This window comes from Pecten maximus, chromosome 2 (assembly GCF_902652985.1).
Source record: "Pecten maximus chromosome 2, xPecMax1.1, whole genome shotgun sequence".
NCBI classification, from domain to species: domain Eukaryota; kingdom Metazoa; phylum Mollusca; class Bivalvia; order Pectinida; family Pectinidae; genus Pecten; species Pecten maximus.
Genome location: NC_047016.1, coordinates 33937453 through 33963575, shown reverse-complemented (window position 1 = coordinate 33963575; position 26123 = coordinate 33937453). Strand labels below are relative to the sequence as shown.

At 35.9% G+C, this 26123-nt stretch overlaps 1 protein-coding gene across 1 annotated transcript; it reads left to right on the top strand.

Annotated features, from left to right (window-relative positions):
• Nucleotides 1-17494: 17494 nt before the first annotated feature.
• Nucleotides 17495-24442, top strand: LOC117342635 (low-density lipoprotein receptor-related protein 6-like). Its single transcript, XM_033904835.1, has 9 exons — nucleotides 17495-17781; nucleotides 19755-19897; nucleotides 21277-21421; nucleotides 21664-21807; nucleotides 22575-22680; nucleotides 22997-23147; nucleotides 23373-23495; nucleotides 23629-23862; nucleotides 24312-24442. The coding sequence occupies exons 1-9, from the start codon at nucleotides 17495-17497 to the stop codon at nucleotides 24440-24442; spliced, it is 1464 nt and encodes a 487-aa protein (XP_033760726.1).
• The last annotated feature ends 1681 nt before the right edge of the window (nucleotides 24443-26123 follow it).

The following is a 26123-nucleotide window of genomic DNA, read 5'->3' as shown; positions in this document are numbered from 1 at the left end:
ATTAGCACAGATCTACGCGGAAGTTTAAAACATGTAACCACGTGACATCGCATTAACTTCAATATCATCTGTCGTCATAAGTTTACAAAACATATGTATACTACGTCCTGTATATTTTACAATAAAGATATATATTGTCTAGTATAAAGGGTAGTGAGAATGTAATGTCCCGAGTGAGTGTTCTTATATAGGGACACGATAAAGGACTTGGCACGGATTTCCTACCCGATGTTCATATTTATATATTAAGATATATGTGTGTACATTATCAAAAAAGAAGTAACTCTCTGAAAGATAAAAACCAAACAAGGATTCCTAAAATAGTATTTTGGTGTATCAAGGTCCTCGTGAATCCCAATCTGTAATCTATCAACCTTTCCAACAAGTGTTCATCATTTCTTTAATTTTGTTGTTGTCAAGCATATCATTGCAATGGGCAAAACTACCAAAATTCTCATCCTCCTCTGCTAAAACACAAGTGTCCACGTTGCAAGCTACATGTGGTAAGGATAATATCCATTATAAACTAAATCACATGGGGGTTAACACTAATTACTTACATTGGTAAGTTCAGGTAGGAAAGCATGCAGTAAGTCAGTTGATGCATGCTTTCTCGTCCCTCGGGGTTTATAACCCCCCACCCCCACCCCACCCCCACCCCACCCCCACCCTCGCTTCTCTTTGGAGTAACTAATCCCTTATTACTCGAAAGTCATGCAATAACCTGTACGTATTACCTTTACTTGTGTTATATGTGATGGAAATTCATTTTCCCTATGTCATCCGACATTGATGCAAGAATTTTCCTCACTCAATCCTAGATGTTGGGTTGTGATCCTGGACGTAACAAGAACACATACAGTATTAAGTGGTATTTTATCATAAATAGGGCTTTAAAACATACCAGATCTGGATTTCACGCAAAAAAGTGAATGTTTCCTGATATTTCAGATTACGAAATGTAGGAAAAAACACAAGAAATGAACAACTTATAAGAGCAACAGACAGTAAGATTGCAAGCCCCACTACAGGAAGGTGACCTTGAAAACGTTGTGAAGAAATGTAAGTGAGTTCGTTTTCATTACGTAATTGAGCTCTGGCGTGCCGGTAGAGTATGTGTAATGCTTACCGGGCTGGTGTTCACGACGCTTTCAAGAAGAGTTTTGGCGACAAAAATGGATTAAAACATCAAATCTAACACAACAAGCATTATACATACTTTACAACCACGGCATAATCTGCCGTCGTGAAAACTTACTCGGCCAGCATTATAAATACTTTACAATCACTACATACTCAACCGTCGTGAAAACTTACCCGATCAGCATTATAGCAAGCATTATACATTCTATGACGACACGGCAAACCCCAATTAGTTGGAAATACTCCCATACCAAAGTCACATCTCTAGATATTCGTCTATACTCATGTTACATGTACCGCCAGTAGACCCCATGCTCACTTGTCTTTGTTGTGATGAAGATGACAGTTTTGTCGTCGAGACGTCACACTCTTAGATAGCATATTGGTTGTGTTATTTAACTTTTATTATATATACAGTATACCAAATGTTTCCTTCATTGTATTTTATAGGATTTAGTTATATAAAGAACCAAATAAATGCAGTTTCAAATGTAACTTTTATTACCATCGACAAATCATCAAATAAAACAGTCGTTGAGTAGAACAATCAACGGTACATGTAAAGAGAATGTACACACAGGGAACAAGAAAAGCCAGGAAATATCAGCTGCAGTCTTGGTATACACGCTCTGGCCTTCCTGTTATTTGTTATACGCATGGAATACAACATTGCTTCAACTTGTTTAACCGATACGTTTGAAAAGATCGTCAAATCTTACATCATTACCTCACGAGCTTTGCAATAACATATACAATGTAGCTGTTTGACGTGTTATGTCTTATACCTACACGGTTTTATGAGACTAGCATGTATTTGTCTATTTATATACGTTAAAACTTTGACCAGAGTACCATTGCCCTAGCGATGGATATCACACTATTTATTTAATTGTACCGCGTCCTAAAAGTAGATATAATTTGATTGGTTAATCTTTCATAATTGCACAAAATGTTAAAAAAAAGCCAAGAAAGTAATTTCTAATTTGTTATCAAATTGAATAAACGTCATTTAAAGACGTTTTTTAATACCGTAAAATCATACTATGTTTAGCGTTGGTGAATTCCGGTATCTTTTTCAGACTATAATAGTTCTCTGTTAACGCTAGCTTGGGTAACGGTTTCATTGGGATGTAGGAATTTAATTCTGCTTAAGTCGGTCGGCCTGGTGGAGAGATGAACAGATGAGTTATAGAGACAAATACTGTATTTATAGTTCATTAATTTTGGTTCATGACCAACTTTTACGACACTCCCTTGAATCGACTTATATATCTTAATCTTGAATATCTTAAAAGGTTTGACAGAACGACAATTTCTGTTTGTTTAAGGCCATCTATCGGAAGCTGTATTCATAAATAAACATAAAGACTTCTTTACTGTAGGTATGGCTATATGCCAACTCTGTGTTGCAGGAGTCATGACACGTTGTTCCCACACGGAAGTTGAATGAAAGAAGACTTCATTATGAACACATTATACATCTTGATTTCACAAGCCGATTCTAGTTTGAATACGTTTTCAGGGAATACATTAATTCCGAGAAGTGTCCGATATGTACAATCGATGTCCCAAGGTCAATCTCATATATATATACCAAACCCTACATATGTTTCTCTTTCTCTTCTACTTCTCTGGACTTCAAAACTTCTCTACTTTCTTTTCTAACTCATCTGGAAACAATTTCTATTCCCTGTACCCCCTTGATCTAATGACTTATGTGATACTAACGATGATAAAATTGTACCCGGCATTTTCTATTCGAGCACACCACAGTTTCATGTTTCTGTACAATGTTACTGATGTGACATAATGCCAATATCTCTGTCATTATACCGTACTCGGATAGGATTATTTAACAGAAAACGTCTCCGATTTTTTTCAAAATCCTTTAAACAAAATGTCAGCACTCGTGGCTGTCTGGGACTTGGTGATATGTTTTTTCTCCTATGTGTAATTCAGTTGTTACTTATTACATCGGGGAATGTTGAGATAAACCCAGGACCTTTAAATATGTCTTATTCTGATTTCGATATATCCTCTGAATCCTTATACCTCTCTAGTAATGCAAGCGACTACTACGACAATTCTAAACACTTGAACGTCCAAAGTCTCCGGAATAAGATAGATATATTATTTACAGAACTACACAACGTCTGTGTTTTATCTTTCACTGAAACTTGGCTCTCCATTAATGATAATTTAGTTGATTTTACCTTTCCCGGCTATTGCGACCCTTTTTGCCACGTTAGACCAGATCATGTCGGTGGGGGAGTATCTGTGTACGTTAAAAACAACATACCTGTTAAGCGTCGCCCTGACTTAGAGCTTCCCTCTGTAGAATGTGTTTGGGTTGAACTAAATTTATCAGGAACTTCTATACTCTACGGCACTTTCTACAGGCCTCCTAATTCTCCGGTCTCTCAATGGGACCATATTTCACGATCTATAGAACTAGCTTTTAACACTGAATGTGAAAACATTATTGCAACCGGTGACCTGAATGCTAATTATCTTACTAACAATCAATCAGTCTCGCACTTACACGAACTTCTCCAAACTTTTAACCTGTCCCAAATGATATCGTCTCCTACATTTTATACTGAAAACTCCTCATCTCTACTTGATGTAATATGTGTTAGTAACCCTCAGTTGATTGATAAATGCTCTGTAGGTGAAAGTTTTCTAGACCAACCTCTGAGGTATCATTGCCCCATTTTTGGTAGCTTAAATATATCTGTACCGAAAAAGTCGTCAGTTAAACGTAACATATGGCTGTTTGATCAGGGTAATTACGACATGTATAGAGAGAAACTTACTAATATTGACTGGGATACTATTCTAACAAATGCTAACATTGACGACTCTGTCGATTCCTTTACTAATATACTTATCAATACTGCTAAGGAATGTATTCCTAACAAATTAGTAACAATACGCACCAGAGAACCCCCATGGATGTCCAGTGAAATTCGTAAATTATGTCGGAAAAGAACAAGATTATTCAGATTAGCCAAGAGATCAGGAACTGCGGAGGATTGGAGTAAGTATAAAAGAGTCAGGAACAAATGTGTAAGTTTAATACGTAGTGCGAAAAATATCTACATTCGTAAACTTTGCGGAATACTTGGTAATCAAACACATCGGGAATCTTGGTGGAAAACGGTAGGTAAACTGATGTTAAATTCTAATAAAAAGAGTAATATACCACCCATTCATACTAACACGTCTACTCTTACCAATGACTCTGACATAGCCAATGCATTTAATGAATTCTTTTGTCTTAACTCCACTGTCGATGATACTAACGCAGAACTTCCACCCACTTACAACAATGATCATTTGCTTACTCATATCCATATTGAAACAAATGACATTTATTCCGTCTTATATAATCTGGACTGTTCCAAGGCAGTGGGACCTGATCTTGTAAATCCAAGAATACTTAAGGAAGCGGCAGCAATTTTGTGTTATCCCCTTCAAATAATCTTTAATTATTCTTTAGCCACTTCATCTTTTCCTAGTACATGGAAATTAGCAAATGTTACCCCTGTGTTTAAAAAAGACGATCCTTCTCTTCTCAAAAACTATCGACCAATATCTTTAATTTCAATAGTAGGTAAAGTAATGGAGAGATGTGTTTTTAAGTACCTTTATAAGTTTATTACTGAAAATTCTATATTATCACCGTCTCAGTCTGGATTCAGAGCTGGCGATTCTACAGTAAATCAGTTAATTGCAATTACTAATGACATTTATTCAGCACTAGACAAAGGTAAAGAAATTCGAATGATCTTTTGTGATATTAGTAAGGCATTCGATCGAGTTTGGCATACGGGTTTACTTTCCAAATTACGCAAAATAGGCATCGGTGGAAGATTTTTATCCCTAGCCCCGTTCGATTTGCACTCTTCTAAGAAGAGAAGCCTTCTAAGAAGATCGTATTCCGTTATATGTAAATCGAGTAAACCGGAAGAATAAAACAAAAAATAAGCAAGTTTTTAAGTTTTCTCAAACACGATGACACAAACATGTGCATGTATGTGTTATAAATCCTTCTCTAGTGAAACTCATCACTCGCACACTTAAAACATGGTCGCCGCCATCTTGGAAGATAAATCTTCCAGCTTTGAGACGGAAGAGTAGAAGATCTTCCAGAAGCAGAAGAGCTTCAAATCGAGTGACCGGAAGATATCTTCTAGAATCAGAAGAGTGCAAATCGAACGGGGCTATGGTTTCAAAGTTATTTAAATAATAGGAAGCAAAGAGTTGTTATTAATAGTAAGACTTCCGAATGGATGGAAATTAGTGCTGGGGTTCCCCAGGGGTCAATATTAGGCCCTCTATTGTTTTTGATTTTTATTAATGATATTGTTGAAGGCATCAACACCAAAATAAAATTATTTGCAGACGACACTTCTCTTTATGCTATAGTAGATACTCCCACTCACTGTGCTGATATGTTAAATGACTGTTTAAGGAAAATACATGTACATGAATGGTCTGAACAGTGGTTGGTTAAGTTTAACCCAGAAAAAAACGAATCTCTTTTAGTGAGCAGGAAAATTAATAAACCCCGTCACCCCACATTATTCATGAATAACGTTCCTGTTAGTGAGGTCAAACATCATAAACATATAGGGCTATTCCTCTCCCATGACGGTACTTGGTCTGAACATATAGATTATATGATTAAAAAAGCATCAAATAAACTAGCCATATTGAGACGTTTCAGATTTAAAATAGATAGGAATTCACTTCAAACCTTATACTTCTCCTTTATCAGGCCCATACTAGAATATGGTGATATCGTCTGGGATAATCTTACTATTCAACAGTGTCAATCTCTAGAAAATATTCAACTGGAAGCTGCAAGAATTATAACGGGTGGGACCAAACTTACAAGCCATGCTAAATTATATGAAGAAACTGGGTGGGACACTCTACAATATCGCCGTAAAGTGAAGAAAATTGTTCAGGTACACAAAATGATTTTTGACCTCACTCCCCCATTCCTTTCTAATTTACTCCCTCAGCTCCTCACATCCGTTGTTACACAAACGAGAGATGGACGTTCATCAATATAACACACGCGATGCTGATAACTTAAATAATGTATTCTGTAAAACGAACTTCTATAAAAACTCTTTTCTCCCTTCTTCTATTGACCTGTGGAACTCACTACCCCCAGATATTAAAAATAGCCCCTCCCTTAGTAACCTGAAAAAATACCTACACAGATACTCACCGACAGTCCCTCCTTATTATAGTTATGGGAAACGTTCTGATCAGGTTCATCATGCTAGATTGAGGATGAATTGCAGCTCTCTAAATGCCCATCTATTTAGTCGTAATCTTATCGACAGCCCTGTATGTTCATGTAGACAAGCGTATGAAACCACTGAACACTTTCTATTGTCTTGTCCAAACTATACCATTGTAAGAAACGAATGTTTTGTAGATCTACCAATAGACTACACTTTTGATATGCTTCTATACGGAAATCCAAATCTATCGATTACAGAGAATGAAAATATTTGCCATGGCATCCAACTTTATATTTTAAAAACCAAACGTTTTTTAAATTAATAGTGCCATTTTACGAGTCCCAAGGGGTCACTAGTGCTGTATATTTACATTATATTACTATGTTTTATTATGTCATTATGCTTATGTAGTACCTATAGTATCACTAGGTCCCATTACATCTCTCTCTCTCCCCTCTCTCTCTCTCTCTCTCCTCTATCTCTCTCTCTCTCATCAATAGTTTTGTTTTTAAGTTATACTATTTGACTAATAAATGGCTATACAGTGTTGTCACCCGCCAATCTATTATTTAAGGAGACAGATTTAAATAAGTATTTTCATACTTTTTTCTGAATCCTTTTATTATTATGTATCATATATATGACATGTAAATATGAATAGAATATTGTTTAAACTAATCTCATATTTACCTGTTTTATGGATCAGGGAAACAATTACCAACACGTGCTTATCATTGTTTATCTTATGTAAATGACGATTTCGGATTCATGTTCTCAATGACATTTACAATAATGATAGCTCTATCGACACCTATGAATTCAAACGATTAAGATATCCCGTAATATAAATAAAATTATTGTACACATAATTATATCGTGGGGCAGTAAACAGTGGCCGTAAACAATGTCGCTGCGTCCAAAATCTTATAATAATAGGCTCTGATGATTCATCCGTGTTAGTCAGGTTTTAAATGTACCTTGGATAAAGTCTATTAAATGAACATAACGTTGTGGGTTTAAACGGGCTCTTGATCTGAGAAAAAACGTTGAATGTAATTTACATAATTGCATTTTAAATTAGAGATGTGCATGTGATATCGATAATGCAAAGAATGAAATTGGTCGTATTCTGTATTTGTCGAAATGCCTAAATACAGGGAACGGATAGCATGTTAACTTAAGAATTAGCGTCATCGAACAGAACAACTCACAAAGTCACGTGTTTTTGTAACTTCCGCAATGAAATGTTAAATACCACATACATATTCTAAACGTTACAGAAAAAATGGGGTCAGTTAAGAGACGTACAGCTGCAGCTGCCCTTTGGACATTGTTTCTGTGGTCATTGGTATCGTTATCCTTTGGGACAGGTATGAACAGTTATATCTTTATATATATTCTTACAAAAAGAAAATACCGTTATATTCTTATTTCCATATATTCCAGTTAGTAAATTATGATTTTTTTGGTGTACGCTCGCGAATGAGTACTTAAGACAAATCTAAAAAGAACTAAAAAATAAATAATGAAATGTAAAAGAGTCCATATATTAAAGAAATAAATTATTCCGGAAAAAAAATAAATGTAAATGAATTTTGTCGTCTGCAATACGGATCAAGATGCTACCGATTCCTTCGAAGTATTTTACTACTAAATATTGAAGCTTTCACTGAAGTGAGTTCGAAAGAGTGACAAATATTGTAGGGCACTACTGGAGACTGACGTCGAAGGTACCGTTGAACAAAGCTTCATTACGTTCGCATTTCCATAGCTTTTCACTTAAATTCGTAGCTTACGTCAAAATACAGAGCTTCGGTATGTAGCTGCGAGATGCACATCCAGTACTACCTTAGCATATGCAGTTGATAAAAACTTCGTTGCATGTATTATTCAAGTTAAACAAAAATATTAGAAAAAATGAGAATATAGGATGGCTCATAAGGGCAAAATATCAAATCTCGCATTCTCGCTCTCTCTCGAAGAAGAATGCGAAAACGCGACGGCCAGGGAACGAGAACTCCAGAAGGCGACGAGAATGCAAAAACACGATGGCGAAAACGTCGCACATCGTAAAAAAGGGGTATTTTATCCTTGAATATTTAGGGTTAGGGATTACATATTTCTATTCTGACTACGAATAATTTGCTAGATCAATTTAACTTCTAAATTCAAAAATAATATGCTAGTTTTGTAAATTCCAAGAACATTCATACATATGTGAAAATACACTTTTAAGATATTGCATTGATTTGAAGTGTGTATGGTCAAAACAGCAGACTTCACGTTTAATCACATACATTTCTATTAAATTCTAGTTATTTTGTAATACATATTTTACGTGCCAAGTAAAATATGTTTATTGTAGATTATAGTACGAAAATGCGAGATTTGATATTTGGCACTAGCGAGCCACCATATTTTGCTTATTGTGGCTCGTTAGGGGTAAAATTCCGCCTTCTTAATCTCCCGACCGTCGGTCAAAAACGCGAAAATGCGAAAACGCTAGATAAATCTCGCACTTTCGCCGTCGCGTTCTCTAATTTTCGACATAAAATACTGTATATTCCTAAATACATGTATATGTTCCTCAAGAAAATAAGCGGACTTCCTTACGCATGGAAGTGAGAGTGCAAGAATGGCCGTTACGGCTTTAGGTCGAAAACGCGAGAATGCGAAATGATTGAATGAAGTTCGATCCGCCTGTAAAATTTCATGTTTTTTCGTTGCACGTATCATAAACACATGTAAACATACGCATATGACCTCAAATGTTGCCTGTATGTTAAGCTAACCAGCAACATAAAGCAAAAGATAAACTCTAGCCACAGTTTTTTAAAATGTCTTCCAATGTTACACATTATCATTGATCTAACTTCCACGTATTTCCCGCTTTTTTGTTTAGGTCATGTGTAGAAATATTGTTCTCGTCGTTATCAATTGTAAAATCTAGTAATCTTTTAAAAAGAACCACTGTGAAACTACTTGACGATCATAGCGTGCGATAGCTTGGTTGTAAACAAACTAATTTTGGAATTAATATTTACAATGAAATGTGTGAATGCATCGCCTTGCCCCTTTTGTATTTTGCCAGCCTCAAATTTCTAAATTTTGTGTCACCTCCAGAAGATAATCAGCTTCGTCCTGTTTAAGGTTGCCTCAATGGTGTCAGGTTTCTTTATGGTTTTCCGTTGTCTTTAACCGGTTTCGTTTCTTTTGTGTAAATTAGTCGTTTGACCGACTTTCCTGTATGCATGTTTGTGCGTTTTATAATACTTCCTTATCTTACATTTATTGTTATGTGGGGCATATTTTCGATCGAAAATGTTGGAAGTTGAGTATAATTTGAAGGAGACTTCTTCCATTCTATTTGTCAGCAACTGACATCTGACTTCTTCAATTCAATATGAACGTTAATCGGTGTAAAAATGTCAGTCATTCAAACTAGGTATATCTGTTTTTTTTATGAGATCATATATATACATGTGTATATAGGTCATATTCATATGTGATAATGATACTATTATAATGATATTCATGATGAGATCTGTTTAAGATACAGCGGTACGCCAGCCTATGCCATAACAAATACTCTACAAAAACCTGCTACACGGAGAAAGTGGAATGCAATCACGTATGGGAGGAGGAATAACAAGTCTGCGAGGCGTTTCGTATTCAAACGGTGTAATAAACATTTTTTTGCGCGGCCAATCGATTTGTATTCCTATTGTTTGCAATGATATATTTAATATAGGCATAGATAATCCCAAAATAATTTGTTTTCATTTGTGTCGCCTGACATCAGGATATCACTATTTCGGCGTTGTCATTGTCGTTTGCGTCGATGGGCCGATCAAACTCCAATGTTATGCACAATTTCCTTATTACAAATGAATACTTGCAATTGATTTTTAGGTCCAAAGTGCTAAGGTTAACGTCACTTTTACTAAAAATTGTGTTTCCGTACGATAATTCAAGTTCCTTTGGACCGATCAAGCTAAACCTTCACGCAGATCTTTCTTACCAAAAGTGCTTTCTTGTGATGGTTTCAGGGCCGACGGTCAAAGGTCTAGGTCACTGTAACTAAAAGTAGAAAATTCGCTTCCGTGGAATAACTCTTAAAATCACTGAGTCATAAGTGTTATAACAAATGCACCGTGTAAGTGACGTATGAATTCTTCTGAAAAATGCAACCAATTCAGAATGTACACATTACCGCAATGAATAACATGATGCGGGTATTTGTAGGGCGAAAACTGTGAGTATTATCTGATGTGAATTATCATTGTTCTTCAACTTTATATGGCATTCTGAGTCAGTGTATCGATAGTTCGTTCAATATAAATATAATCTGAAGCGATGAGTAAGCGATACTTTGTGTAATGAAGCTAATGAATTTTGGCGTTTACCATCATGAGTGTTAAATTTTGGCACTTACATGTACCTGGAGTTATGTAATTGATATGTGTGTTCACTAAGCTACGAAAGTCTACATATATAGAAGCCATGCCGCTTCGACACGTACAAAAGGATTAAAAGTTCTGTGACTAAGTGACAGGATTTGATTACCTACCTGAGATTATAGCCTTTGTTTGAATAGGTATTTTCTGAGAACACATCAGTATAAGCCTTTTGTATTTCGTCTCACCTGGTTGCACAGGAAAACAGTCTTCGCTTTGTAAGTTACACAAGTTAATCGATCGATCGAGACACGACTTATCCTTGAACACAGCTAATACAACAATCAATATGAAAACAACGTGAATGAAATTGATGACACATTTAAAACATACCTTTATTGACGCGTTTTTATCAAAAAACAATTAATATTCCAAACCACATCAACACAGACCGCGGAAGCTAGTAATGGGTATGTAGTAAATGAACGGAAAGACGGTTGTTTTAATCAGGATATTGTTCCGACAATTTTTATTTCGTGAAATTATGTTGTGTTTAATTTTGGCTCATTCACCCCAAGCGCAAAATTTAAAAAAAATATAATCACATCCAAAATATCCCAAAGTACGGTATTGTTACATATTACAAATTCACAATTACCTCTATGTTACCTTCCGTTACATTGAAAACCGGTCTGTGGGATTCTAAAAGACCACAGTATAATGATAAAATAATTATAACTACATGAAAATCAATTTGATTAATGCGTAAATATACACTAATTGTAGTACAGGTTGTGACGCAGGGTATAGAAACAAATTGTTGCAGTTCAGCAATTCAAAAAATAATATCCAAAAATGTAAACAAAATGCAATTAATGAACGGGTTATGAAGGTACATGAATGTAGTGAAAATAGCGAGATAGTACGAGTATAAAATCATAAGAACAGGATAAATGTATATGCTTTCCAACATTATTTTCCTCTGAGACAATTTTTAAGTTAAAGGTTTACTGAATTATACATCGATTCTAATGCGTTTTCGATTTAAATGAATTTATACAAACCAGTTACCCACATCATCATCAGCATATACCCGCATCATCACAGTAACCGTCATCATGCCAAAACGATGTTTATATCAGCTTAATTACACCAATTATCGGTAACTCATCGCTTCAGATTACATTTATATTGAACCAACTATCGATACGCTTACTCAGAATGCCATATAACGTTGAAGAACATTGATAATTCACATCAGTTAAAACTCACCGTTTCCATCCTGCTACCCGAATCAGGTTATCCCCTGTGCAATATTACCGGAATGGACGGGCGCCGGTGCTTACACCTAGGCCTCGATGAATTTTACACAGGGACAGCGATAATTCCTATACAAAATGAACACGGATGACGGGGTTGAAAACACGGTTGCGGTATTCTTTCATTTTTTGATCTGTCCTTCAAGGACACTAACCCGGCCACGGAACAATATAATAAATTGCCTATAATTTGCAAGGATAATGGAAGAAAAACACTTCTCAATGTTTGCTAAGTCGATCACAGTTCTCGTGGATATTACCAAAGATGTCCAAATCCACGTATTATGTAATATGTACAACAAAATCCGCAATCGACATGACCATAAATATCACAGTTTATCTATATCAGATATTTTGACATTATCAATTGTTGTTGGATTGATTATTTCAATAGGAGAGACATTTCCGTACTTTACACCTGTGGCACAGAAGACGCTTTTAAGCTTTACATCCGGGCGCCGTATTTTACTAAGGTGGTGGTAATGTGGATATTACCAGAATTTTCTGTGTTTATTAAGGTTTCATGACACTTAAAATAGGCCTGTTCATAAACGACCTATAAGGTGTTGATCGGGTAGCATAAAAACCTTTCCTCCAATGATAAGCCATCGCCTGTTAAGTTAATGACTATTCGAAGTAACTTCAATCCAACGATACCTAATGGTAATCTTAACGGAAATCATAAAAAACGTTAAAAAGCCAATTCTGATAATATCCACATAACCACCAATTTCACCAATTTCAATTTCGGTGGTGATTCCCCAATGGCTTTTGCAGAAATTGGTATTGACTGTCACATTGTCTACAAACCCATGATTAAAAAGTCACGAACTAATGGACTAATTGTTTGCTCTGCACATTAGCTCTCAGAAGAGTAATACTTGTTTATAATGATATATTAAAACAACAAACAAAAGTTGATAGTAATCATCGTGGTAATGATTTAGCCAAGAGGAAATTACTTGCTGTTCAATACAAGAAAGGCTGTCCACACATCAATCATAGGGCGTCAATAACTGTCCACACACCAATCAAACGGCGTCAATAACTGTCCACACATCAATCAAAGGTCGTCATTAACTGTCCACACATCAATCAAACGGCGTCAACAACTGTCCACACATCAATCATAGGGCGTCAATAACTGTCCACACATCAATCATAGGGCGTCAATAACTGTCCACACATCAATCATAGGGCCTCAATAACTGTCCACACATCAATCATAGGGCGTCAATAACTGTCCACACATCAATCAAACGGCGTCAACAACTGTCCACACATCAATCAAAGGGCGTCAATAACTGTCCACACATCAATCATAGGGCCTCAATAACTGTCCACACATCAATCATAGGGCGTCAATAACTGTCCACACATCAATCAAAGGTCGTCAATAACTGTCCACACATCAATCATAGGCCATCAATAACTGTCCACACATCAATCATAGGGCGTCAATAACTGTCCACACATCAATCATAGGGCGTCAATAACTGTCCACACACCAATCAAACGGCGTCAATAACTGTCCACACATCAATCAAAGGTCGTCAATAACTGTCCACACATCAATCAAACGGCGTCAACAACTGTCCACACATCAATCATAGGGCGTCAATAACTGTCCACACATCAATCATAGGGCGTCAATAACTGTCCACACATCAATCATAGGGCCTCAATAACTGTCCACACATCAATCATAGGGCGTCAATAACTGTCCACACATCAATCAAACGGCGTCAACAACTGTCCACACATCAATCAAAGGGCGTCAATAACTGTCCACACATCAATCATAGGGCCTCAATAACTGTCCACACATCAATCATAGGGCGTCAATAACTGTCCACACATCAATCAAAGGTCGTCAATAACTGTCCACACATCAATCATAGGCCATCAATAACTGTCCACACATCAATCATAGGGCGTCAATAACTGTCCACACATCAATCATAGGGCATCAATAACTGTCCACACATCAATCAAAGGTCGTCAATAACTGTCCACACATCAATCATAGGGCGTCAATAACTGTCCACACATCAATCATAGGGCGTCAATAACTGTCCACACATCAATCATAGGGCGTCAATAACTGTCCACACATCAATCAAAGGTCGTCAATAACTGTCCACACATCAATCATACGGCGTCAATAACTGTCCACACATCAATCATAGGGCGTCAATAACTGTCCACACATCAATCATAGGGCGTCAATAACTGTCCACACATCAATCATAGGGCGTCAATAACTGTCCACACATCAATCATAGGGCGTCAATAACTGTCCACACATCAATCAAAGGTCGTCAATAACTGTCCACACATCAATCATAGGCCATCAATAACTGTCCACACATCAATCATAGGGCGTCAATAACTGTCCACACATCAATCAAAGGTCGTCAATAACTGTCCACACATCAATCATAGGGCGTCAATAACTGTCCACACATCAATCATAGGGCGTCAATAACTGTCCACACATCAATCAAAGGGCGTCAATAACTGTCCACACATCAATCATAGGGCATCAATAACTGTCCACAAATCAATCAAAGGTCGTCAATAACTGTCCACACATCAATCATAGGGCGTCAATAACTGTCCACACATCAATCATAGGGCGTCAATAACTGTCCACACATCAATCATAGAGCGTCAATAACTGTCCACACATCAATCAAAGGTTGTCAATAACTGTCCACACATCAATCATAGGGCGTCAATAACTGTCCACACATCAATCATAGGGCGTCAATAACTGTCCACACATCAATCATAGGGCATCAATAACTGTCCACACATCAATCATAGGGCATCAATAACTGTCCACACATCAATCAAAGGTCGTCAATAACTGTCCACACATCAATCATAGGGCGTCAATAACTGTCCATACATCAATCATAGGGCATCAATAACTGTCCACACATCAATCATAGGGCATCAATAACTGTCCACACATCAATCATAGGGCATCAATAACTGTCCACACACCAATAACTGTCCACACATCAATCATAGGGCATCAATAACTGACCACACATCAATCAAATGGCGTCAATAACTGTCCACACATCAATCATAGGGCGTCAATAACTGTCCACACATCAATCATAGGGCGTCAATAACTGTCCACACATCAATCACAGGGCATCAATAACTGTCCACACATCAATCGTAGGGCGTCAATAACTGTCCACACACCAATAACTGTCCACACATCAATCATAGGGCGTCAAAAACTGTCCACACATCAATCATAGGGCGTCAATAACTGTCCATACATCAATCAAAGGGCGTCAATAACTGTCCACACATCAATCATAGGGCGTCAATAACTGTCCACACATCAATTACAGGGCATCAATAAATGTCCACACATCAATAACAGGGCATCAATAACTGTCCACACATCAATAACTGTCCACACACCAATAACTGTCCACACATCAATCAAATGGCGTCAATAGCTGTCCACACATCAATTACAGGGCATCAATAAATGTCCACACATCAATAACAGGGCATCAATAACTGTCCACACATCAATTACAGGGCATCAGTAACTGTCCACACATCAATCATAGGGCATCAATAACTGTCCACACATCAATCATAGGGCGTCAATAACTGTCCATACATCAATCAAAGGGCGTCAATAACTGTCCACACATCAATCATAGGGCGTCAATAACTGTCCACACACCAATCATAGGGCGTCAATAACTGTCCACACACCAATCATAGGGCGTCAATACCTGTCCACACATCAATCATAGGGCGTCAATAACTGTCCACACACCAATCATAGGGCGTCAATACCTGTCCACACATCAATCATAGGGCGTCAATAACTGTCCACACACCAATCATAGGGCATCAATAACTGTCCACACATCAATCATAGGGCGTCAATAACTGTCCATACATGAATCATAGGGCGTCAATAACTGTCCACACATCAATCATAGGGCGTCAATAACTGTCCACACATCAATCATAGGGCGTCAATAACTGTCCATACATCAATCAAAGGTCGTCAATAACTGTCCACACATCAATCATAGGGCATCAATACCTGCCGAAAATATAATTATTGCGCACTTTGCTTGACAATTGAAACAAATAGCGTCCATTTTTAAATACCTTTAGTGATCAAGGAGTATCTGATGATCATCGAGAATTATGTAAATGTCACTTATGTGTGAATAAATTATAATCATAATTCTCCATTGCACTGCTGTCAGCGAAATCCTTCTGTAGTCAATTAGAGTATCATTTACTGCCCGAAAGACATCACAGTAGTCATACTAGTAACAAGACATGTTTAAAAACCAATAGAGATACTAGTATGCAGATCTAGTATCCCTAAATACCCAAAGAAATAAATTCACTCTAAATTAAGGGATTGAGTAGGTTTTATGTTCACCATGACAAACAGGCAATAAGCGAAATGTCACGTCCGGTATTCAGTAGTGGTGACCTGTATTAGTTTTCACTTTTCAGAAAAAAAGTGATACATTTGTTGTACATGGTATTGTACACAGTTTCGCAACAGATATAATCCGGAAATGGATTTGTCTTATACAACTGTATGCGTATATCTAATATGCACATAAGTTTTTTAACGTTTTTAATGGCTAAAATAAACACATTTTTCTTATTACATATCAACAATTTTTACAAGGAGGTAAACTAAACACAAATATGTCCTTGTGGTGTATTATCGGGGAGAACAGTGGTACTTCTCCAATCGACCGTGAAAAGATTTGTGCTATGCCTGATCAATCATGTGTCTTGTTTTAGAACTCATACAGTTAGATGAACTTCTCTGCTAACATCCGGGCCAATATTTTTAAATTTAGGCTTGATGCAAATTTTGTAAACAAAAAAATAAAGTTAGCAAATTTTACGTCATCCGGTCTCTAGAGTTCCTTAATTCGTGGTGGCAATGTAGCCATCATTAACACACATTTACATGTAATATTTATGTTGAAATGTTAGGTCATTAATATTGGTATCTTGATCCTGCGTATCATCAGTCACAGGGTAAGTATATTAATCCCAGAGCTTTGTATAATTTTCTTGGAGATGTTGATTTCTATTATAATCGCTGCAAGCCTTTTCAGAAATGTTGTTTAGCAATATATTTGCTGATGACGTTTCGGTTAAGCATTTATTTCACTTTTTTTATTTTATAGATTCGTATATCCTTGTTTCTGTTGATGAAAATGGTGATCATATCTTTCCTTCTGCCGGGATTTACTTTTACGAGGGCGATGGTAAGAGCTTCACAGAATCATCGCCTTATAATTTCACTTCGTTTGGCTTGAGTGACGTCAAAATCCGGAGTATGGACGTCAATGTAGCTGACGGATCCATATATTTCTTTGATATCATCTCTCAGTGTATAAACCGTTTGGATTCAGGAAATATCGAAAATGTCCACTGTGGGATTTCAAGTTCAGCTTTCACCTCAATAGCGTACGATTGGGTCAGTGAAAACATGTACTGGACGGACGGCTTATTTAACTGGATAGCTGTTCAGCCTGTTAATACGACAGACCGGAGCATGTACAGGGTCATAATCCAGGACGATATAGAAAAGCCAAGTGCATTAGCAGTGGATTCTACAGCAGGGTACGATTTGTAGGATTATACGATTATGACGAATCATGTTCTAATGCATTAGTTTTTACTGCAATGAATTTTTCCTCTTTAAACTACATGTATTTTGACTTGGAGTTATCTTTATATTGCAGATGTTTAAATGGCAAACTTTCCATTATCGAAATCATCATAGCCTATTGTTAAGCGTTGTGTTTCTATATTTATGATGAAATTCATGGAATTTGCATTTGGAATTTTTTAATTATCAAATTCAGTACTATTTCATAAATCACCTTTATTACATACTCAATCATTTTACGAAATTATACTTTTTATCCCAAATAGAACCTTTTTCATCTCTGATTTATTTGTTAAAGACCTCTGTTTCAGATATATGTTTTGGTTTGATGTATCACCATCTGGGTACCGAATAGAACGAGCGTTGTTGGATGGAACCTCCCGAATACCAATCATCACTACCAGTCTATTGATGGTAGAAGATATTGAAATTGACGCTGGCGAAAAAAAGCTTTTTTGGACTGACAGTTTGAGACACTCCATAGAGTCTTCATCGTATGACGGGACTGGCCGGAAGATTGTTTACAAACAAATAAATATAAATTTCCGCTTCATAACAGTAGATACGGTAACTACACTTTTTATTTGTTCTTTATGGTTTGATTTATTTCCTTCATTATAATCAATAAGTACGTTGATCCCTATACATTTTTACATCAGAGGCAGCGTCTCATTTCATGAATCTTGTTCATTATACTAATGTCCTAACATATTGTCGTATTGTAGTAGAAGAAAATTATTGCAGGTTAATTTTTGCATAAAAAAAAAGATAAAAAAAACAACAACATCTGAGTTAAAAAAATACTGCTAAATGTTACATGTATTTCTACCTTTTTTAAGTTTTGTTGTCATCTCCTACTCATCAACAGTTGTATGGCGCAGTTTAATTTATCTTGGTTCTACTGTTTTTAATCCTATATTTGCTTTAAAATAATTAATAAAGTAATATCTTCTGCGTCTTTTTTATAATCCCTTCCAAACTCAGTAATGGATTAATTAAACGTATTCTTAAACAAATATGTAAAAGTCTCAGTGTTTGTTGAAGGAACATGTATGTGCAACTTCATATGACAGTACTGCGTGGGGTTGCATCGTCAAATCTACAGGAACCAATGCTTTTGTTCGTCAAATGTACTACGAATATCCAGTCACAATTGCCATGTTTAAGGACACACTAAAGCCTAGTATACCAGGTATTTGTTTCCGCGGCAAAGGTGCAATTTTCACAATGACATTTAAATGAAACCAAAAACACCAAAGTCACTAACAAAAACTTCCAAATACAGTCTTAAATAAAATGACATACGGTATCAATTGGCGATTAAAATGCATACATATATTATTACTTAGATGGTTGCTCAACATTGGGATGTGAACACTTCTGTGTGAACCTTCAACCCAGTGGTAAATGCATGTGTAAGGAGGGATACACATTGAATACAGACGAAATTCATTGTACAGGTATATAAAATGAACACACTGGTTTGATACTTGTCAATCTCACATTTTATTTATATTTTCTCATATGTTTTTTTTTTTTTTTTTTTTGTAATTCTACAGATAATCTAAGTTCATTCTCTTGATCCATAACTGAGTATAAAACAAATCCACGAACTGCAATGTCTTTAATGCATTACGGCTATGGCCTTGCGAATGATCTAAAGCCAGGCATCAATATAGTTATAGCTATCATTAAAACCACTAGTTGATAAATACATTCATACATGTACACACAGTACAAAAGTTGTACAACTACTATATTTAATATATCATTTACTAATATAAAATATCAGAAAATCTACCTTTATTTCAGAAAACCACCCACTCTACAATAAAGCAATAGTGGTTTCAAACGCCACCAACATATGTTTGCTGAATTTCCGTACAGTAACAGGCCACAGCGATCCCCTTCTTTGTGTTGATAGCGTTGGACAAGATTGTCAGTTTTTGACAGTCGACACCAGTAACAAACTTATCTACTACGTTGATGCGGCATCGAACTTCATCAAAGAATACGATATGGCTGCAAACAAAAACCGTCAGATAGCCGCTGTTGACACGGTGTCAGGTAAATACGGATCTTTACGCTATTAACGTTTTTAACAATAGTCTGATATTTCAGTGAACCATGCATTAATCAAGACTAAGATCTTTTTCATCATGCACATTTTTATTTCTAAAGAGACATTTAGATTTTAAGACACCTCGAGAACATTTAATTATATTTATGTCGAAATCTTCATCACGATAACAAAGTCACGACTTAGCTATGTTTTTTGCTACCTATAATGAGTCACAAGTATATATCAAGAACAACAGAGAAGAACTGTTTCCAGTAAATGTCATTTTATTAAATGACGAATAACATGGCAGGCATGGTAACAACAATGTCGGCCATGCTGCCTAAACATATTTACAACATAAACAGTATCTTCATATTATATACAACATAAACAATATCTTGATCTTATATAGCCAAAAAGGTGGAGCACAAAATACGCCAACAACATACAGTATTTTGATATTATTTACAACCTAAGCATAAAATACGCCTATTATATAGCCAAAAAAGTGGAGGACAAACTACGCCTGAGATGAAGTACAGCTTTTAAAAAGAAGGGTGGGATGGTGGGACAACGAAATTCCGAGCACCAGTCTTTTGAAAGTAAATATCAGAAATGATCACGTGGCATGAATCCGACTGTCTGATTGGATGTCGGATCATGTGTGGGTGTACTTGGTTCCCCTCCATCGTGTCATGATCGTATTACCGTCATCGGTTACGGGTTTATTTTGTTTGTGGGAGAACTCGATTTACTTCAGCCGTGTTATATAAGTAATCACTCCATTAATTTGGCTACTTAAATTACACACATACATAATATTACGATGTACAACATAAATTTATTTATTTGCATAAATTGTATTTATGTCGAAATCTTCATCACGATAACAAAGTCACGACTTAGCTATGTTTTTTGCTACCTATAATGAGTCACAAGTATATATCAAGAACAACAGAGAAGAACTGTTTCCAGTAAATGTCATTTTATTAAATGACGAATAACATGGCAGGCATGGTAACAACAATGTCGGCCATGCTGCCTAAACATATTTACAACATAAACAGTATCTTCATATTATATACAACATAAACAATATCTTGATCTTATATAGCCAAAAAGGTGGAGCACAAAATACGCCACAGGACTGTAATGATTTGGGTCATTTCAGGCCCGCGCCACCCAAGTTTGTATATGGGTACATTCGTCACTAGTATTTGATGTTATTGAATATTTGATCTTATTAGTTATCAATTACGTTTGATGTTTGATTGTATCAGGTCATCAAACTACCGCGATTAGTCTGAAACTATGCAATGACAAAGATGAATACGTAAAAATGTTTATGTGCATCCAATGCTATAACTATAATTAATCTTTGTAGGGATTGTATTCGACTGGAAAGACAGAAATCTGTATTGGTCTTCCAGAGGCAAGGTGAAATACGCTACCATAGCAACACTTGCTGCCAGGGAGCTTGTCGAAGTATCTTCACCTCCTTCTCACTTAACCATAGATTCACACTCCAGGTCTGGTTATTATACTATATTATTATATTGTCAACGAATTTAAACACATTTTCAGAGTATATTTGTTAATTTCAAATTACCTGGTGTTGATTCAATTTCAATATTTGTCAAATTGATGATATGGCGTTGAGTAACTAGGAAATAATATCCAGCATCTATAATGAAATATGTATCAAAATCTTATTATTTTTATAAAATGCTCCTTGTGTTTTTTGACTGACAAGCATTCGTTTTGTTCTCAGAACGCTTTTCTGGGTGGAGGGAACGAGTGGGTATGACATGAGTATTATATCCATGTCACTTGTTTCGAAAGAGAAAACCACTATACTGAAGCAGGTAGCCCCAGCATTCATAAAAGATATCTTCTTCGATACTTCAAGTGACAGGTATTTCCTTATTAGCTTTACTTTATATTGAAATCTCTCTTGTTTCCCAATAAGACAAAAGCAAAATAATAACTCTATATGACCATTCAGGCAGACTAGCATATCACAGACTTAAAATGTACATATATAGAATTTCATTTTGCATATTGTGTATCGTGACAAAGGAACCTGCATTGTTTTTAATCGTTGTTAGATGTACCTCAACCAACAGATGTAGAATATATGTCTTGTTACATTTGACATTGAAATCTAAAGTCATGTGATAAATGCAAATATGTTATTTTCCAACCTGGAAACTTTCATCATTTCGCACTTTCGTTGGTTTAATACATGATGGTGTTGTCAATCCATGACATGGTAATAACCATGGTGTTCTCTTACTGTGACGTAATCATTATTCATCATTTTATCAATTTCTTGTCACAAAATCGATTATGTATTGAGAGAACTTTGTGCCCGTTGATTTTTTTATTTAACTTAAATGAATAACAATTATGTATGAAATCATTCATGATATGAATATTTCAAATTAAAGTTCGCGCTATTCAATTGAAATACTCTTGAAATACAAGAGAACTATGTCGTGGTTGGTTATTGATGGTTCATTGACACCAATTCTGATATGACCATGACTATAACAAGGACATTAAACTTCGAACAATATGTTCTCTTTTGTGATAATCAAAAATGTATTGAACTGTCTTCTCATACCATTCTCGCCTTGCATCGACAAAATTGAATTTGCTTTATCTCATTTTATTCTTCAGACTGTACATTGTACAGTCCGACAAGTTTACTAGTGTAGCACGAAACGGCAGTGATATCCAATTTTTCAACGACCTTCAATACGTGGACAAACTGATAATATACAAGGTACGTATAATTTGGGAGAATGTATAATCTTTAATTTATTCTTTAATTCCATATGATTTAAATTTCGAAATTGACATTAATGAAATTATTATTAAATATCGATCTCCGGCAACTTAAATCAAAACATTTTGTCGTTTTGAAAGCGTGTGGTTAACTACAACAAAGTAATAATATAATAGGGAGATTATTATGATGGGAACATTTTTGTAAATTTGAGTACGATATTGTTATAGAAATAAAACAACACGGCATACATTGAATAGCAATGTACAACCACCCCCATAAGATAATTTATATAATTCACATTTTTTTTCAGAGATATGCCATCTGGTCTACATCTACACATTCTGAGTTGTATTATAAAGGTCTTCAACGTGATTCTTTACAAACCTCCACGTTAACAAGCGACTTAGGGGTGATCACTGGATTGGCAATTTTCGACGAGGCATTACAAAGGCAGTCAAAAGGTAAGTTTGTTTTATTTCATAGCTCGTATTATTGATACGGTTTCCTGTTGTAAATTCAAGCGATGATAATCTATAACAACACAAAACAAATATCTTCAGCAAAGAAACAGCTTCAAAACAGTCGAACACACTTCTAACTGGCTGTTAAATAAAAATCAAATGAGTAAACCATCATTCGTATTCCGTTGGTTATCTTATGTTTTTATATTATATTGGTCTGTATAGGTCCATGCTCTAAACTGAATGGTGGATGTGAACAACTCTGCATGACTGGCATACTCGGAGATGCCGTTTGTGAATGTTCATATGGACTGACTCTTCAATCGGACGGGAAAACGTGTAGCAGCGGTAAATAATGTTTGAACTTTATACTTATGAATGTTTAGAATACATTGGAATTTCAAGGAACAAAATATATCGAAACTGAAAACAAATATTTAATTATTGAATGTTATCGCCCTTCTGATTCTTTCACTTTCAGTACCACAATCATCTAACTTCCTGCTGGTGACAGACTTAAACCATGGCAACGTTTTTCAAGTATCTACATTGGATGCACAAATAACTGCCTTAGACATCAATACCGGTGGTAGGCCGGTTGATGCACTGTTTGACCCCAAAACTTCGTTTGTAATTTGGAGTGAAATTAATGATGGCAGCATCTTTAAATCAACACTCAAAGGACGCAACTTAGAAGTAGTATTCACGGCAACAGGTATGAAAAAAACCCAGCTTTTTTTATATTTATCATGCTTTTCGCTTTGACGGATGTATTTATTTCTTTTCCTATAAGTTATTAGAGGAGTTTTTAAGCAAAATAACTCACATTGTTGTTGTTTTTTTCATAACTTAAAGTTCACTTGCATACTTTCATATAAAGACGGCTCATGCGAGTCTACTTGTTAAATTGCTTTTTATTTAATCTGCTTAAGAAACGATAACGATACTGAATCTGATCTGATCTGATGCCGACATACCTTCAAAACTGGTCTTTAACGGTTTGTATTTTTTTTTATATTTGCTTTCTTGTAAAAAAACCTTACGTTTTGAGATGCTGTCAAATCCTAGAATCAAAACGCAATATTTAAATTGTATGTACAGGAGGCCATTCATTTCCAACTGTCCTGGAAATGGATCATTCAAGCGGTAATCTGTATTATGCAGTACAAGGTGAAGCCGGGACGACATCCCCTGGTAGTGTTGGGGTACTCAAACCTTCTTCGAGATTTTATAAAATTCTGGTGAATGACTTAAGTATTGTATACGGGTTAGCCATATATCCGTCGAAGGGGTGAGTATATATCAGAAAACACTACTTTTTTATTAGCCAAATTGATAAAGTAAAATAATGACATACTTCAACAACAGGGCAGAATTAACAGACAAAAGCGACATAAACGAAATGAGTTTGAAGCAAAAATGAAAATAACACCGTGTCACAGTATTAGTTAAATCGATAAGACGAAGGGGAAATATCAGCAAAAAACTAATTCTATGAGAGCCACTGAAAAATACAAAGTTAATGAGACAACATGTTTCGGAAGGGTATACGCTCTTCACTGAAGTGACAAGACCCGTTATCTAATACAAATTGTATACCGCAGATAATCATATCCATAATATAACCCTAACAAATTCAAATGTGAAACCAGAAACTCTTTACTATTTACTTTATCATACCGGACACCGTGTGGTAAAATGGTTAATGAAGGTTTTTGTCCCTAACATCATTGACAAGTCTGAGAAACAACTGTATGATCCAGTTTGACATTCAGTATATAAAATGAATACGCATTCATGGAATTAAGTTATATTTAAATTTATTTATGAAACAGAGTGACCCATTACAATGTCTTTGTATTCCTTCCGTGATTATTGTCCCGTTTACTAAGTAGGAAAACTAACGGACATTGTAATGATTCCATAAATACTGCACTAGTGGAATATGATATCTAAAATTTATAACTCATAGAAAAAGAACTTTTTAATCAGAAACTAGTACTAATAGTATTTGTATTCAAAACACAGTATCATATATGCATACAATGTAATTTTCAAAGAACGTTGATATCTATTTAATATAATCATGTATCTTATAATATCACTTGTTTATGACTTATAAAGAAGTACCGTCTACATTTCCAATATTCTTCTGTCAATAGCCTGCTGTTTTATACACATCAAAATGAATACGCTCCATTTGCCAACATTATTCGAGCTTCGATGGACGGAACATCATCAAGCGTCATCGTCGCCCTGAGCCCCAGCGAGCTTCTGACTAACCTTGCTATTGACTACACAAGTAAGTAGCGTTTATGGTTTCTGTCATATTGCCGACAACAATTGTCGTGTATATTAAATAAAAATATATATCAAATATACTGAAGTCCATGTCTTTTCATCACGATACGCACTTCTTTGTGGTTACAAAATAATATAATCAATATGGCGGCCGGGTGGCGCAGTGGTATTGCACTCGGCTTTACCTGAGCGACCATTTGCTCGACCAAGAGGGGTTTCTTCGGGATTCGTTCCACATAATACCCTTCGTTGAAAAAAAAAAGTACAATTAAAATTATTATCTTTTCAGCTGACCGGTTGTACTGGTCATCTAAAGGCGGGGGCATAGAGTCGAGCAGTCTGTACGGTTCTGCACGGTCCCGATTGACCACCCAAATTTCACAAATAAGATCCATTGCTATAGCTGGTGGTTTTTTATACGTAACGTCCAATGAAAAACAGTGAGTAATACAAAATATAATTACCTTAAAGATGAGATAATTAATGTAGAAAGGTCTAAAATACGATGGTAAGTGTAATGTATGAATATGTGATACACGCGCCATTCATTGCGTTAACTAATGAAGGGTAGTCTTATTCATTGTGGATTAAAGTTCCCCAGAGCGACAGAAGCGGTGACGTAAGTTTTGTTATAAACAGAATGCACGTACAGCTATCTAGAAAATATAAGTGTCA

Excerpts from the sequence above, each read along its gene's own strand:
- LOC117342635 (XM_033904835.1), top strand. The coding sequence starts at position 17,495 with ATGGACGTCAATGTAGCTGACGGATCCATATATTTCTTTGATATCATC. Across the intron at positions 19,898-21,276 it reads CGCTGTTGACACGGTGTCAG|GGATTGTATTCGACTGGAAA; the intron begins GTAAATACGGAT and ends TAATCTTTGTAG. Across the intron at positions 22,681-22,996 it reads ACAAACTGATAATATACAAG|AGATATGCCATCTGGTCTAC; the intron begins GTACGTATAATT and ends ATTTTTTTTCAG.